Here is a 17,889-nt window from a genome sequence, read left to right on the forward strand (position 1 = left end):
ATGTAGAGGCTAAATCACCATGGTTACAGGTTAGATGTAGAGGCTAAATCACCATGGTTACAGGTTAGATGTAGAGGTTAAATCACCATGGTTACAGGTTAGATGTAGAGGCTAAATCACCATGGTTACAGGTTAGATGTAGAGGCTAAATCACCATGGTTACAGGTTAGATGTAGAGGCTAAATCACCATGGTTACAGGTTAGATGTAGAGGTTAAATCACCATGGTTACAGGTTAGATGTAGAGGCTAAATCACCATGGTTACAGGTTAGCTGTAGAGGTTAAATCACCATGGTTACAGGTTAGCTGTAGAGGGTAAATCACCATGGTTACAGGTTAGCTGTAGAGGCTAAATCACCATGGTTACAGGTTAGCTGTAGAGGCTAAATCACCATGGTTACTAGTAAAGGATAAACTTGGGTGGCTTTCTTTCAACCGACTTGGGGATAAGAGAAGCTAAATTACATTTAAAATTAAATCGAGTTTTGGCATTTATTGGCATATGTTTTTACACAAATGACTTTGTTCTCTACATTTAGCCCCTCCCTGAGGAGCAGTTGGGAGTTAAGGGACATGCTCAACATCCTACAGCGATGGCCGGTGACCCTCCGATGACAAGCCCAGCGTCCTTAACCACTATCCTGGTTCTGTGTAATACCCCCTGGTCTCATGTAAACAGATGCTTTAAATAACGTTGTTGTGTGAATGTGAACGTTTTGGGAAACAAAAAGAGAAAAGAAGCAGAGCGTGGTGGTGTAAACAGGGCGTCAGTAATGAAGCTGCTGTGCTGCCTGTTTAACCCATCAGTGATATTAAAACATTACCTGTCTTTAGCGATGGGAGCTACCAGTGGAGCATACCAGTTGACTCCAACCTCACAGTGGGCATCCAGGTAGATGAGCACCTGGAGACAACGAAGCAGCTCAGAGCTGTGTGTGTGTGTGTGTGTGTGAGGAGGCTCACGTCGTACCTGGCCCTTGGTGGCCTTCTTTGCTCCGATACTTCGGGCCTGGATCAGACCTTCTCTCTTCTCGTTACGGAAAAGTTTGACGAGACCATTCCATTGGTTGATGTACGTCTCCAAACGCTCCTTCAGATGCTCTACACACACACACACACACACACACACACACACACACACACACACACACACACACACACACACACACACACACACACCACACACACACACACACACACACACACACACACACACACACACACACACACACACACACACACACACACACACACACACACACACACACACACACACACACACACACACACACACACACACACACACACACTTTCAATACTTTTATTTTAAATGTAATCTTGGAAAAAACTATGGAAAAAAAACTGAAAAGCCTCAATTAAAAAAAACAACTGTTCAATGTACAAATATAGACTATAGATTAACTAAATGTTTAATCAAAGAAAATGTGAAAATGCATTTTGTAAATAATAAATCAGTGTACACCTGAGGTAGAACTAATATCTTTAACATGAAACCAACAGCAGGGTATGTATTAAAAATATGATGGAGGCAATTTTGGCATTTAATTCCTCATTTATAATGACATTTTCTTTTTTTAGGGTTAGGGTTTTTTTTTTAGACAGTATCTGATGAGTTATATAAAGTTATGGTTGATAAATATCTCACAGATTTCCTCTAAATAAACCAGATCAAGCTGATTTAATGATTAAACACACACACACTTGTTATATATGTGTCAAACAAACAACCCGTAAATTAGAGAGAATGTGGCGCTCCAATAAAACAGAGGAGTCCCGAATACTCTGGCAAGAAAGCCATAGTAAATACATGACAGCCTTACGACATAGTCGATCTACATACTACTCCTCACTAATTGAAGAAAATAAAAATAATCCGAGGTACCTTTTCAGCACTGTAGCCAGGCTAACACAAAGTCAGAGCTCTATTGAGCCCATGATTCCTCTAGCCCTCAGCTGTGAGGACTTTATGACATTTTTTAACCATAAAATTCACAAGATTAGAGATAAAATTAGCCACTCCCTGCCTTCACCTGGGCCTGCTGTACCATTAAATGTAAATAGGCCTAACCTAAACTGTTTCACACATATAGGACTTCAGGAACTTAACTATTATTTCATCCTCCAAACCATCGACCTGCCTTTCAGATCCGATCCCAACTAAGCTGTTTAAAGAAGTTATTCCCCTGGTCTGCCCATCTTTGTTGGAGACAATAAATATATCCCTATCAATAGGCTACGTGCCACAGTCCTTTAAAGTAGCTGTAATCAAACCCCTTCTCAAAAAACCTACTCTTGATTCCAGCACTTTAGCAAACTACAGGCCTATATCTAATCTTCCTTTTATTTCTAAGATTCTTGAGAAAGTTGTGGCGGCTCAGCTCTGTGACTTCCTTCAAAACAACAGCCTGTTCGAGGACTTCCAGTCAGGTTTTAGAGCTCAACACAGCACAGAGACTGCTTTAGTTAAAGTAACTAATGATCTACTCTGGGCTTCAGATGAAGGACGACTCTCAGTGCTGGTTTTATTAGATCTTAGTGCAGCTTTTGACACTATAGATCACTATATTCTACTAGAGAGATTAGAGAAATTACTTGGAATCACAGGGACTGCCCTAAACTGGTTTAAGTCCTACCTATCTGATAGGTACCAGTTTGTACACGTGAATAATAAGTCTTCTGTGTACACTAAAGTAAGCTACGGGGTTCCTCAGGGCTCTGTGCTAGGTCCAATCCTCTTCTGTATCTATATGATCCCCCTTGGTAATGTTATGAGAAAATACTCTGTTAACTTTCACTGCTATGCTGATGATACCCAACTGTATGTATCAATGAAGCCAGGTGAGACAAATCAGCTATCTAAACTTGAGGCCTGTCTAAAGGACATTAGGGCCTGGATGGACCAAAATTGGCATGCTCGGTTGGAGAGAGGTTGGAGAGGGCGTTAAGAGAGAGGTCATTTAGGTTAGAGAGGGACCGGAGAGGGTCCCATTCCTCTTTCAAACACTCCCTCTATGTCTGCTTCTTCCCTTGTGTGTTTGCTCCTGTTCTCCTTCTGGCTTTTGTCTTGCAGGTCCGTGGGATCCTCAGTGTGGAGTTACAGAGTCTCAGCGGCTCTGTCTCCACCCTCTCCTCTGCACACACCCAACACAGCATAACGTGGATGGCTGTTCATCATAGGAATGGGATCCACACAAGGTTCCTGCTGCTTAACAGAAGGTTTTCCTTGCCGCCATGATGAATTCATGTTGGGTGTGGGATACATATGTATGTGTATATACGTATATATGCATATGTGTGTATCCATAAAATGAAGAGTCCGTCCTTAAGACTGCTCTACTGTAAAGTGTCTTGAGATACCATTGGTTATGATTTGGCGCTATACAAATAAAAGATTGATTGATTGAATGATTGATTGATGTATATATGTGCTGTTACTAACTAGTACCGTCCTGTACTTTCAATGGCATCAATGGCAGAGACTGTAGATGATCTAATCATTACAGTCTGGAATGATGTCATCAGGATAAATGAAGGTGATCAAAATGTAATCAATCAACATGATCAGATTCAGTAAATATTGATCCCCGAGTGACATTAATGCTGCCTCATACATCTTTATATGACATATTAGAAATAATTACAATAATCCACAATAATAATCCACTACAGTTTAGATCTACCTTTAAACTGGAGCTGGTTTTAATTTACACTTTGATTTTCACATACATTTGTGTTTACAGTAATTACGGTTTCATTTTTTTATCATTATTATTTATTTTGTTTCATCACAGGAGTTGAAAAACAATATTTCCTGAAAAAAATGGATAAAATATTTCTTAAAAAAAATAAAATAAAATAAACTTATCTAAAGAAACAATGTGGAAATCACAGAGTTTGATTTTTATCAAAAGGATTTTATAGAACTGTACCAATGGCTGCAGTGGTTGCTAAATACTCTGTTGGACCTCAGTCAGACCTCAAACCTCACGTTGGAAAGGATGAAGGAGCAATGTGCTGTGACGTAAAATCACTGTGTACCAGCGTTCTAAAACAGCCGACTCACGCTACGTCATGAAAAGAATGGACACTGACAGACCTTTGTTGCTAAAGTCATCGATCATGACGACCTCAGCCAGGTATCGTCTGGGGGTCCGTTTGATGACGCTGTGGACGGTTCTCATCAGGGTGGACCAGCCCTCGTTATGGAACACTATCACCACACTGGAGGTCAGCAGACGCTCGTCATAGTGCCAGTTTTTACACCTGGAGGAACATGGTGGAGTCATTCACCCTCACACTGATAAATCCATAACTAAACATCTGTTGACTTTGTGAAGACAAGCCATGACTCTCCAGGCTGATAGTACCGTACGTGGCTTGTGGACTGAGGGGCGGATTCACTAAAGTTGTAGAGCTATTAAAACGTGTGCAAACGTCACTCCACGCACTAATAAGGCGTACAAACCCCAGAGAATCAGGACTGCACGTCGTCAGCGCGTCACAATGTTTCCATAATCCCTTTAGAGTGTTTTTCTTTGATGAATATGTAAAGTAGGCGGATCTCACAAGGAGCGCAAAACAATGGGAGGAGGAAATGCAAATAAATTAATGCAGGGGACGCAATGCAATTCATCTAACCTGGAACTGTTTGCGAAAAAAATAAGACCCACATTCGGGTGTAAACACACACACAGATCAGCTGCAGTAAATGTTGACACAAAACACAGCGGAGATGGAAAAGGCTGTAGTGAACATTTCTAGTATTTATTTATTCAGTTTATTTCCGACATGGTTGCATTCACAGAAGTTTTCTTTTTCTCTCTCTTTTTTTTTTTTTTGTACATGCCGAAAAAGGAGACGAGAGAAGCAGGTTGCTTATCCGAGTTTTGAACTATTTTGAACACAGAAAATTTACATAAGAGCTTGTCTCTCTGGTCAAACATTCTTTGGTTCTGAACACAATTTCATTTTTTTTCTTTGTCCTTTTTTGTGTAGGATTTATTCTCATCTGTAGTCAGTGTCTTCTTCTTTTTTTTTATTCTTCCTCTCCATCGTTGTTCGTGTCGTCCTTCTTCCCCATAGATTTCATTCCCAGACATTGTTTGTGTTCCTCCAGTTATAAAGAAAAGTTCATCTTCTTTCTCATTGATGTGTTGATCTCGTATTCTTGCAAAAATGTCTTCCGAGTTTTTTCTTTATATCTAGCCAAGTTTGCAGCTTGTTTTGTCTCTGCATCAAGGTTATTCCAGCTGGTAATAGCTCTGTTGACAGTGCTGTATTTTCCAATGTTAGATTTAACCCTTTCTTGTATAAACACATTATTATGTCTTAGTTCATAAGCAGTGTGTTTGTATGTGAAACATTTTTGTATTTGATATGGGAGTGTTTTTAGTGAGGCCCTATATGTGAGAATTTGTGTGTTGTAGTGTATTATTTCTTGCAGTTTTAGGTATTTGGCCTTTTCAAATAGTTCATTTGTGTGTGTGTTGTGTGGTGCCTTATATAAAATCCTAATTGCATTTTTTTTAAGTTTAAATAAAGGTTCAAGATACGTTTGGTAGGTGTTTCCCCAGATTTCAGAGCAGTAATTTAAATGTGACCCAATAAGGGAAGAATAGATTGTCTTCAGTGATGTGGTTTGTAGTATTTGTTGTAATTTCCATAGGATGAAGCTGCTTTTAGCAACTTTGTTTTTAACTACTTGTATGTGTTTTTTCCAGGTCAGTTTCTCATCTATCCACACTCCTAGTGCTCTATATTCTTTTACTTGTTCAATTATATCCATGTCTAGTTTCAGTCTAATATTTTCTGTTATCTTTTTATTTCCAAAGCTGATGAATTTTGTTTTGCTGACGTTTAGGGCTAGTTTATTTACATTGAGCCATGTTTGGATTTTTGATAGTTCCTCATTCGTCGTTTCTATTAGAGTTTTAATGTCTTTACCTGAACATAGGATGGTTGTGTCGTCCGCAAACAGCGTTAGTTTAAGGCAATTTGAGACTTTGAAAATGTCGTTTATATATAGAATGAACAGTTTTGGCCCTAAAATTGAACCCTGTGGTACACCACATTGTATGGTTTGGCATATTGATATGTTTTGTTCAAAGTCCACACATTGTCTCCTATTTCTCATATAACTTTTAATCCAGTTTAAGGCGTTGTGCCTAATGCCGTAGTTTTGAAGTTTTTCTTCCAGAATATCATGGTTTATTGTGTCAAATGCTTTTTTAAGGTCCAAAAAAATGCTGAATACAAATAAATTGTTTTCTAATGCATCTCTTATATTTTCCGTGGTATCAGTTATAGCCATTGCTGTTGAACGTCCTTTTCTGAACCCATATTGGCCTTCGTGTAATATATTATTCTCTTCTATGAATTTCTCCAGCCTTTTCATGAACAGTTTTTCTAGAATTTTCGATAATTGCGGTAATATTGAAATAGGTCGATAGTTGGTGAAATCTCGTTTGTCTCCACTCTTGTGGATCGGTCTGATTTTTGTGATTTTCATTTGGTCTGGGAAAATACCATTTTTGAATGAGAGATTGCTGATATATGTTAGCGGTGGTGTTATTTCAGCTGTTATAGTTTTTAATAGACTCAGTTAGATTATTAACGTCTCTGGATTTTTTTGAATTACAGTTTGTAATGATTGCTTTCACCTCTGCTTCCGTTACTTCTTCAAGTGTTAAATAGTTATCATTCTCTATATTCTCACTGTCAAAATGGTTCTATTTAAGTGTTGGATGTTGATAGATTCCTCTCCCAGTCTCCATTCCAATATTTATGAAGAAATTATTAAGTTCTTCTGCAATTTTTTTCTTATTGTATTCCTTTAAGTTGTTTATTATAAAGTGATCTGTGGCTTCTTCTTTGCTTTTACGCATAGTTATGGAATTTATAATTTCCCAAAGTTTTTGGTTTTTGTTTTTATTCTCTTTTTATTGTTTTTCATAATATTCTCTTTTCTTTTCTCTTAGGAGAGTGTTGACTTTGTTTCTGTATTTTTTGTATCGTAGTTCTGTTTTCAATGTTTTATCTTTAAGATATTTTTTATATAGTGTATTTTTTTTTTGCATGCGTTTGCTAATTTTTTATCAATCCAGGGTATTGTGTTATAAAAAGTGTGTGTGGGAGACAAAAGGCCAGACACTCGAGGAGGCGTGTGTGGAGTCTGGTGACACTGTGGTGGAGAGGGTCAGACCTGCTGGATGATGATCAGTAGATCATCTTCACATGCTGCTGATCCACTGATTGACCTGACGGAGAACCCACATTAGATTAGGAAGAAAAAATATCATTAGGTTTTAAAGTTGTTGTTTTAAAATAAGAAATTCATACTTTTTTCTTAGTTTTTTTTAGTTTTCTACATTATTAAATGTGTGTGCAGCACACAGAGAAGTCCATCTGTCTCTAATTTAACTTTAACTTCTTTAAATGTCATTTAGTGCTTCTGTGCACTCACGTCTCCACGTTGAACGAGCAAAACGTTCATTTAGATATGGCGGTCTCAACATCGTTTCGCGTACCTTTAAGTGTCACAATCTTAGTGAATTCACCCACAGCAGGTGATCTACCAACGCCACCAAAGGATTTAGGGACGCACCTGGTTTAACAGCCTTTATTTCAGATCTTAGTGAATCCACCCTGAGGAGTTAAATGTGTTGCATCACTTGGTCTACTTACTCACCAGGGTGTAACTCACCATACTAACTTCTCCTTTGTTTGCAGAAAACACAACAACGTGCAATAAAACATGAGCTGCACTGAAAAGTGTTTAAGTCTTAATAATATAATAAAGTTAGCTTTAATCCAGCTGCTGTTTCCTCTGGATCATGTGATCAGAACCAGCTGCAACCTGAATTCTACTTCACCCAACAGTCTTTGAATGCACCACAATGCACTTTTCAAGTGTTATTGAAGTCATTATTCATATTCAGTTAAATGATCCTAATCTTAGTGTTGAATAATAAACACTGTTTTAATATCCAGATGTTTTTATACACTGTAAAAACACATACAGACAGTTAACACTTTATTTGAAGTATGATACATTATGCTAACATTAGCATGATTAAGGTGTCATTAGGTAAATTATGACACCTTTGGCGCTATGTCGGCATTTTTGGGTTAGGTGGAGGGATCTAGTGGGGTTAGGGTTAAGGTCAATTACATCTTCAATTATCCACATTCAATTACAGTGAAAAGCATTTTTTCCAATTGCAATTGAAAAATATTTTTTTTTTCCCCTCAAAAAAATCAATTACAATCACATCCTTAATTACTAAAGTTCAATTACAATTAATCACAATTACTGAGCCTGAAATAAATAACCTCATAAAAGTTAACCTTCCTCTTGTGTTAGCTTTCTGTTAGCATCTCTAACGCTAACAGGTGCTAAATCAGCTGTAAAATACACTCATAACTAATATCTATCATCTAATTAATTTCCTATCTATTGGTTACCTTGTTAGGATTCATAATCAATGATTATATAGGTTTTATTATTAATAATGATGTGGGCATCTGAGCCTTTTTTGCGGCAGTATACCCCTAGATTTATATATTATTTTTAAATGGTAACGTGTGAAAGCTTGATATGAAACATATTTTAATGTGTAGAACTGTACATAGAACTGTATCATGGTTCACCACTTTAGCAGTAAATTATAATTGATAATTTTTATAGAATGTTCATTGCAATTACAATTACAAAGTCAATTATATAACCTCAATTACAATTTAATAATGATTATGAGAGCAACACATTTTTAAAATTAGAATTAAAATGATAATTAGGCCATATTTAGGCCCGAGCGCCATGAGCTGGTGAAGGGGCGGAGCCTATGCGAGAGCCACATGTCCGTCAGTGACCAAGGACCCTTGTCATGTCGTAGGCATGCCCCCGTGCTTTCTGAAAATGTATAGTTCATGGTACTCTATTGGATTATTATTCTTTCTTTCTTTCCTGGTGTCTGAACTAACTCACCTACTTTTCTCCCACTGAACCATTATGTAAATTACTGTCATTTCTGGATATTTTTGATTTTAAAAAAGCAAAAATCTTACTCACCAGCACCCCCAAGTAGACCATGACAAGACAAGTAAAAAATATTATTAAGACCACGCCAAAAAACACACAGGAATCTTGAATTGAAAATTGTAAAATTGCTATTTTTGCTCACGTATTTGAACAAATTTCTCGTAGAACGTTTCACTGACGGGTTTAAAATCACTGGAGATCATCTAGAGAAGTGGGACATTAAAAATTATTTATGGATTTTTTATAACTTGCATTTAAAAATGTAATTTTTTTGAAAATGCTCCAATTAGCACATACAAACTTTGATTTGCATCAAATGTAAATCAGTTGTTAGACTCTCGGCCCTAAACCAGCTCATTGTGGAAATACAGAAATTGGTGCGTTAGCGCCCCCTACAGAGTGAAGAGAATTTAATATGGGGGGAAAAAAAATCAGAAATGTTTGAAATTTTTCACAAACTTCTGTTTTGGCCTCTCCATCAAAAAAGTCAATGAGACGCATAGTTTATTTTTTATCGAGATTCTCTCCATTTTATGTTAATAGGAAATTGAACAAATCTTGAAAATCGTCATCTCAAACTTTAACACATTCCTCCTGGAACTACTATTACTACTATTACTATGACTCCTACTATTACTACTACTATAGATATAAATATAGATATAAACTCACTCTTCATGGCGGATGTCGTTGATGGTTCGGTCCAGTGAGATCATATCACTGGCCACCATGTTGAAGCCAAACTCTTTGATGGAGGCCTGCACAGCGTCTTTGTACTCTGGTCCAAGAACAAACGGCTTGCCCTCCTCTCCAGGACCCCCAGGAATCCCTGGAGGTTCAGGTTCTTTAGGCTCAAAGTTTCCCAGCATTCCTTTCTTCAACACAGGGCTGTTGTAGTCGTGTGTCTGAGGTTTGAACGTTATGTACTGCTGTTGGATCACCTGCTGTTGGTTGGGGTCCTGAGGTTGGTTAGGACGGTCCCCTCCTGGCCCACACACACACAGATCATTTCATATTTTAATATCTGATCAACACTGATATTGTAACAATCACACATGGAACACTAAGGCTGTGATCACACTGTAGGCAAATGTGGCACAAATCCCATTTTTGGGGGTTCAGTGACCAGATCAGATTTTTTAAAAGCAGTGTGAACACTTAAAACTGACCCATATGTGATTTTTTTCAAATCAGATTAAGACCACTTTCATATGTGGTCCTGAATCAGATACAGATCAGATTATTTTCAATGTGACCTCAGTGTGTCAAAGTCATCTTCAATTTTTCAGCACGTGCTGGACATACAGAAACATAAAAAACAGAGAGGGACAGGCATGAAGCATCCACTGTTGAATCACTTCTTTTTCTGCACAAGAACATGGATTATTATTATTATTATGTAAAAAGATCCACTGTCTCTTGGCCACCCTGCTCGCCTGTGTGTGAAGAAGTGCGCTTGTTTCCCGGTGCGCTCATCTGTTCTGTTGACATTACCAGTTGTCTGTAATAAAAGCAAAAAAGCTATGCTTACCACTAAAACAAATGTAAATATGTCATTTGCATGAGGAAAAATAATAGGTCTTAACTGTTGGTTTCAGATCGGGCTCTGATAAAAAAATACATAAAGTCTGTGGTACCTGGTCAAAGGTTCATATCGAAAATGGTCAGTGTTTAAAAGCAAAGCGGCACCACAAAAGCCAAAACATTATTTGTCTGTCTTTTTCTTTCTCCTCGTCCTCCTCTGGTACCTGATCATTCATTCTCCAGCAACGTGAAGGTGCTTGTGGGTCAGATTGGAGCTGCAAACCATTAACACCAGCGTCTGATACAGGTTACATTTTAAATGTGAACGCACAAACATAAAATCGGAGCACTACATGTTAACATTGAGGTGTTAGCTGCTACATGGTTAGCATTGAGGTGCTAGCTGCTACATTTTAACATTAAGGTACTAGCTGTTACATTTTAGCATTGAGGTGCTAGCTGCTACATGGTTAGCATTGAGGTGCTAGCTGCTACATGTTAGCGTAAAGGTGCTAGCTGAGGCTAGCAGAGCTCCACTGATCCACAAACTCTTTCTCTAACAGTTTTCACACAACTGGGCTTATAACTGGGTATTCTATCGAGTGTTTTTAAAACTAAAATTAACAACTTCTCTTCTGGTTCTCCTGTTTCTTGTGTTGTAGTCTGTGCATCAGTATTATGGTATACCAGGAACTCGTGAAATGAGAAAGGTTCCACGCTGTTTGGAGTGAAAAAAAAAACATTAACTGCAGTATTTTTATTTTGTGTGTTATTTTTCTGTAAGCAATTAATCACAATTAATGCGATAAAGTCCCAGCACTAGTTTAAATCAATTTCTGTAATTTTCTTCAATCATTTGAGGTTAAAAAACAAATAACAAAAACCAACACTTTTTTTGAGTTCACTGACGGTGTCAAACTAATTGTTGCTGTTTACCCGGGGTTTCCACTGGATACGTCTCCGCTGCGCCACGGCACCGATCTGGTATTTCACCGCTGTCTGCCGTCCGGTAATTCACACCGGTTGCGTTTGGAGTGCGCCGCGGTGCTCTCTGTTTGAACGACTGTGAAGTCAAGAGACAGATCAGTTCTCATGATATTTATATAATCGCGCGAGAATGCAGTTAAATGTCTGTGTTATAAACGCAACAATAAACAGATAAACAGGTCAGTGTTCCTAACGAAGGAGAACAAGAAGGTTGGACTCTGGATTTGTCATGGACACATTTTTTATCAACAGAGAAGAGATAAAACTGCACCAGTCAAACATGAACTAAATCAAAGTTGCTGCAGTTTACAGTGTAGTTACAGTATGAGAGGAAACAATAGAGTGAATGTGAATTTGTTTTTACACATTATGACGTTTTGGTGATGTATTTACTTGAAATATAATCTTAAGTGTTTTATTTTGAAAAGTAACCCGATATTTTATTGTGGAGTACGTGTTTTATTTCCTGTTTAGCTTCGTTTGCTCTGTGCTGATTGATGCGTCGTGCTCCGGTGTCCGCTAGAAATAGAAGTCCTGTGTATATCTGGTGGAGGGTACCGGACTGTCACATCTGTGAAGGAGCAGACACACACCGCAGCGGACCTGGTGGAGATTATCACATAGACTAAAATGGAAACCTATCAGCTCTGGTGAAGCGGCGGTGACGTTCCGCAGCGGAGACGCATCCAGTGGAAATTGGGGGTTAGACTTTGATCCAGATAAGGCTGGGCAGTATACGGGTTCATACAGAATACCGGCATGTAGTTTCGTTGACAAATGATGGTTAATAATCATAAAGGCCCATGTTACACTAAATTAACTTTTCTGTGCTTTAAACATGATAAAGTGTTATTATGACTTCATAAACATGATCAAACTGTTTTCATTGATTCCATCAATCATTAGTCAGAGGGTGATTTACTCCTTTCTTACTACAGAGTGAACACAAACACATTGCTACAATTTCATGACACGTTCTCACTTTGATGACAAATTTGACGCAGCACTGAGCTGGAGAAGCCACGCCTCCAGGAAGCTCTTAGCCGTGAATGACATGTAGACAGACACGCCCACAAAGGTGATCATGTCAGTCCTTCACACAGTGCTATGTATGTATTGTCTACAGTCTTTATAAACATGAGACAGAGTGTGGGGGCGGGGCCTTCACTGGTAGTGAAGGCCCCGCCCCCACACTCTGTCTCATGTTTATAAAGCAGCATGAGCTCAGCTACAGAGTGGGTGGGAGGAAGGTGGGCCGTCCTCTGACCCTACGTCACCGTGCGGGGAGGAGGAAGTCAGTGTCCCGTCTATAGACACGCCCACTCATCATAAGACGTCAACTCCTCTGTAGATCTACAAAAAAATTGGGCCCAAGACTGAAGGAAAATGGTGAAAAAACCGCAGGGAGGCCCTTCAGAACCCAATTCGGGTTTGGAAGAGGTCAAGGAGATGATACGCGAGGGTCTACGAAACCTATCTGCCGAGATAAAGTCGTTGGAAAAGACGCTGGAAAACTCACTGAAAAATCTACAAAGCGAAGCAAAGGTACTGAAAGAAAAGAATGAAAGAAATGCTGAAGAGATAAAATTGTTGAACGCCAGGGTTCAACAGCTGGAACAAAAGGAAAGAGAGAAAGATGTCATCATCACAGGCCTAAAGATAAAACCCAGGAGTTACGCGAGTGACGAAGAAACAAAATCGATTGAACAACAGGTCATTGACTACCTGGAGTCGAAGGACATTGTCCTGAACCCTGACAACATCAACTCCTGCCAAAGAAAAATGATAACAGAGCTGTAAAAATAACCTTCACGAATATGAAATTCAAAGGAGAACTACTGAAGCAAGGAAATAAACTGATGGGAACGAAGGTGTACATCAATGAAAACCTGACGAAAGAAAATGCAAGCATTGCATGGAAGGCACGCCAAATAAAAAAAGGAGGAAAAATTGTGAGGACGTGGACAAGAAACTGCAGGATTTACATCACACCCCTGGGAGAAGAGAACGGAAAACCAATCCTCATCAAACCGATGGAAGACTTGGGAAAATACGAAGGATCCAGCTAAACAACAACGACCGTGGCTCAGGTGGTAGTGGGTCGTCTTCTGATCGAGAGGTTGGGGGTTCGATCCCAGTACCTGATTATGTGTCGAAGTGTTCTTGGGCAAGACACTGAACCCTAAGTTGCTCCCAGTGGTCGACTAGCGCCTTGCATGGCAGTCCTGTCCCACTGGTGTGTGAATGTGAGAGTGATTGGGTGAATGAGCTGATATGTAAAGCGCTTTGAGACTACTTCAGTGTGGTGATAAAGCGCTATATAAAATCAAGTCCATTTACAATTTACCATTTAACATTACTGATGGTAATCATGGATATGGACCCAGATCAATATAAACACTGGAAACAAAACTCAGACTGTGATTTTTTTTACGGAGATTGAATTAAATGTGGAAACCAAGAGTAAAAAAGGTCTGTCATTTATTCATTTCAATTGCTAGGTGGTGGGGTGATTAAGGATTACATTAAATTTAAATTCAAAGTGTTTATTGTCATATGTGCAGTTAGAAACACGTTTTCCTGTACAATGAAATTACTACCTTGCTTATGAACTAAGATATAATACAATGAAATTACTACCTTGCTTATGAACTAAGATATAATACAATGAAATTACTATCTTGCTTATGAACTAAGATATAATAATGTGTTTATACAAGTTAAATCTAACAGTGGAAAATACAACACTGCCAATAGAACTAACAACAGCTGGATTAACCTTGCCGTAGAGACAAAACAAGCTGAAAACTTGTGTGTCCAAAAGAGACATTCCCGAGTGGTGACATTATGGATGAAAAGGGAAAAACCTTCCAAACACCTTCGAAAGAGGAACTATTCTTGAACTGGAGGAATGCTAACAACGTCTGGCAGGGAACAAGGCCAACACGAACAACGATAGAGAGGAGGAGGAATAAAAACAAGACAACACTGACTACAGATGAGAATACACAAAAAAGGACTGTTCAGAACAACTCAAGAATGTTTGACCAGAGAGACATGTAAACCCATGTAAATTTGCGATGGTAAAACAGGGGACGGGACCCAGATAAGCAAACTGCTTCTCTCGTCTCCTTTTTCGGCATGTACAAAAAAAAAAAAAAAAAAAAAAAAAAAATGTAAAAAAAAAAGTGAATGTAACCATGTCGGAAATAAACTCAATAAATAAATTTAAAAAAAAAAAATGAATATGCATAAGTAGGATATAAATCAGCCTGTTTGTGTAGAGTTGGTCAGAAAATGACTTTTCAGAGGATAAAACTCTGGAAAACAGGTGAGTTTGTGAAAATAAACCTCAGATATTATTGTTTTTGGGGTTCTTAGAACAAATGGAAATGATGGTGAAAAATAGCATGATATGAACCTTAAATGTCTTATAATCTACAAACGTATAGCCCAGTGTTCCCACACATACAGAGGAGGAAAGCTCTCACCTTGTTTGAGTCTGATAGAGTTGAGGTCCACCTCCACCCCCTCCACATGGGGCCAGGGCACCACCGGCTTGAACTGGTCTGAGAGCCCCCCCTTTGGTAACGCACCATCATCCTGTGACAGAGCCGCAGTGAGCATCGCTCCTTCAATTAATCAGACATGGGCAACTGCTGGCCCAGGGGCCACCTGCGGCCCTTAGACTAATTTCACGTGACCCCCAAAGTAAACGTAAAAAATGACAGGAAAAATACACAAAACAAAATCAAAAATACATTTGAGAATACAAAAAATTACAAGATTTCTGTAAATACAGTAAAAAAAATACTACAAAAACAACAGGAAAAATTAATAAAATAGCAACAGTAATACACTAAATTACAACAAATAACACAACAACCACAAAAATACACAAAGTAAATGACTAAAGAAAAATGTGCAAAATTACTGAAAATGGCAAGTACAAAATGACAACATAAATACACAAAAAATACTTAAGCTGCTACATGTTTAGCATTGCAGTGCTCGCTGCTCATTCAGTGATATATCGTGATAGTTCACCACGCAATTATCGTATCGATACAAAATATTTCCAAGTCTATTATTTTATCATGTTTTCTAATAAATAAATAATAAAAACATTTAATGTTGCTGACATATAACAAGTAAACTCCTGGTCACTAGGGCTGCGTCCGAATGTTCCCTTTCCTATCCACTGTTCCCTCCTACCTCCTTTCCAATCCACTGTTCCCTCCTACCTCCTTTCCTATCCACTGTTCCCTCCTACCTCCTTTCCTATCCACTGTTCCCTCCTACCTCCTAGTCCTTGCGGCAACAACATTTAAAGGGACACACACACACGAGCGCTCACAGAAACTCACGATAGGTAACGTAGATCATGTACGTTACTAATGCAATAACTTAAAATAAATAATGTAAAACCCATATATCATAATTCATATTAGTGTGTAGAAGGTGAGTGTGATCAACCATTCTCACTGTGACGTTCTTTAGTTTACCTTTAGTTCCTCGTAGCCATGGTAGCCTCTTTTCCTTTGATTTATATTTAAACCTGTGATTTATGACATATCAGTGGAAAGTGTTAGAATTGAGTTTTTAGTTTATTTTAGGAAATGTGGTTTTTTCACCACGACATAAGTCACTAACCTTCACCTTCCATCTGATTTATTACATCACCTAGTGGAAGTGTGTCTAATTGTCAAAACAAACGTGATCACCTTTTCCTAACACCTTTCCTTTACCCTGTGACGTCATCCAAAGGGTTAAGGAAAAGTGGATAGGAAAGGAGATAGGAGGGAATATTCAGATGTAGACTAGGTGTCAGTGAACGCACCATCAGACCTTGTTAAACTACCTCCTCCTCAATGACTTTATTTTCATAAAACATACAGGACATTTTGATAGATGGTGTGGTTAGTTTTTATTAAAATAATTTAAGAACTGAACAGAATCAGAATCTGTTGTAGAAGAAAAGGTTTAACTTCTTTTGAAAAATGTAGATTGACACTGATAAACATTGCACTTGTTTTTATATTGATATTTGAATTACAGTTACCATTCACTTGTTAAATGTAAAAAAAATAATAATTGTATTTTACACCATTTTGTACTTGTTAGGGTGACATTTGAAATTATTGATATTGCAATGTATAGCTTACTGAGCATCGGGATATATCGTATCATTATTTGCAAACCATGAATCGTATCATCAGATTCAAGCCAATGTCCAGCCCTACTATCTTATCTCATTATGCATTTTCTTGTTTAAATTACATCTAGTTTGTGATTTAAAGATTTTCATTTTGCTCTGATCCAGAGGATCAACCTTCAGATCCTGATCCCAGACACCACAGGGCACCTTCAGTCTCAGATACCACAGCACACATTTAGAGTCAGATACCACAGCACATCTTCACAGTCAGACACCACAGCACACCTTCAGAGCAGGCCTTTGACAAAGCTCGTCTCATGGGGTGAAATAGGAAAACAAACAGTCACGTGTTAACTTGAACTATGACAACACGTGACTGGACGGTGGTGACGTATGCGGATGTGCATCCTGAATGGGAGGAGGTGTCATCCTGTGAGCTCCAGGAGCTCCTAAAGTTACAAAAGTAACGTAAATACAGACAATTTAGCAGCGTCACACGCACCACCACATGTGTGTATGATGTGTTAATAAGGACCGGCTCTTACCGCCTTTCCAAACGGCTTCTCATCGTTGGCTTTGGGCGACAGAGAGGACCAGAGAAGCACCAGAGCCAGGAAGGTTCCTATGACCAGAGCACTGCGCAGAACCAGGCCCACCTTCACTCTCATGTCGGAGGATCTGCCACAGCTGCCAACGGACAGGCTAAGCTAGGCTAGGCTAACAGCTAGCTACAGAGTCCGGAGGTGATGGTGGCTGTGAGCAGCAGTGGTTCTAAACCTGGTTCTCTCTCTGCTATCCGGCAGCAGTCTGTGGTCGGGTGGTGATGACGTCATACTTCCGGGCTCCTCCCCCCGCTGAGCTTACACACTCCCTTGTGTGTGTGTGTGTGTGTGTGTGTGTGTGTGTGTGTGTCGCTGGGTGTGACTGAGCACACACACACACACACTACCCTCATCATTAACTGACATCCTGCCACGTCACCAACCAGTGTTTTAATGACTAGTGTATTAAAAGACTGGTTCTCAACCTTTTCAGGTCGTGACCCCCAAAATAAAGGTCCCAGACCCCCACTGAAGGTGGTTGAACACCTCCCATTTCAATGACTTTTCTACACATTTTTTCTACTTTCCAGTCATGTTCAGCACTTATAAACTCTTTC

General features: G+C 38.9%; 1 protein-coding gene across 2 annotated transcripts in view; it reads right to left on the bottom strand.

Moving 5' to 3' along the window:
• Nucleotides 1-17,575, bottom strand: part of galnt7 (UDP-N-acetyl-alpha-D-galactosamine: polypeptide N-acetylgalactosaminyltransferase 7) — a 37,876-nt gene extending 20,301 nt beyond the window's left edge. For both annotated transcript variants that reach the window (XM_028444709.1, XM_028444699.1), the window contains exons 1-6: nucleotides 17,276-17,575; nucleotides 15,064-15,175; nucleotides 9,734-10,046; nucleotides 4,118-4,284; nucleotides 971-1,101; nucleotides 825-904 (exon numbers count right to left, since the gene is read on the bottom strand). In XM_028444709.1, coding sequence (XP_028300510.1) covers nucleotides 825-904; nucleotides 971-1,101; nucleotides 4,118-4,284; nucleotides 9,734-10,046; nucleotides 15,064-15,175; nucleotides 17,276-17,398 — 926 coding nt within the window. In that variant the 5' untranslated portion in view covers nucleotides 17,399-17,575. The remainder of the gene's footprint in view (nucleotides 1-824; nucleotides 905-970; nucleotides 1,102-4,117; nucleotides 4,285-9,733; nucleotides 10,047-15,063; nucleotides 15,176-17,275) is intronic.
• Between the last annotated feature and the right edge of the window lie 314 nt (nucleotides 17,576-17,889).

This window comes from Gouania willdenowi, chromosome 1 (assembly GCF_900634775.1).
Source record: "Gouania willdenowi chromosome 1, fGouWil2.1, whole genome shotgun sequence".
NCBI classification, from domain to species: domain Eukaryota; kingdom Metazoa; phylum Chordata; class Actinopteri; order Blenniiformes; family Gobiesocidae; genus Gouania; species Gouania willdenowi.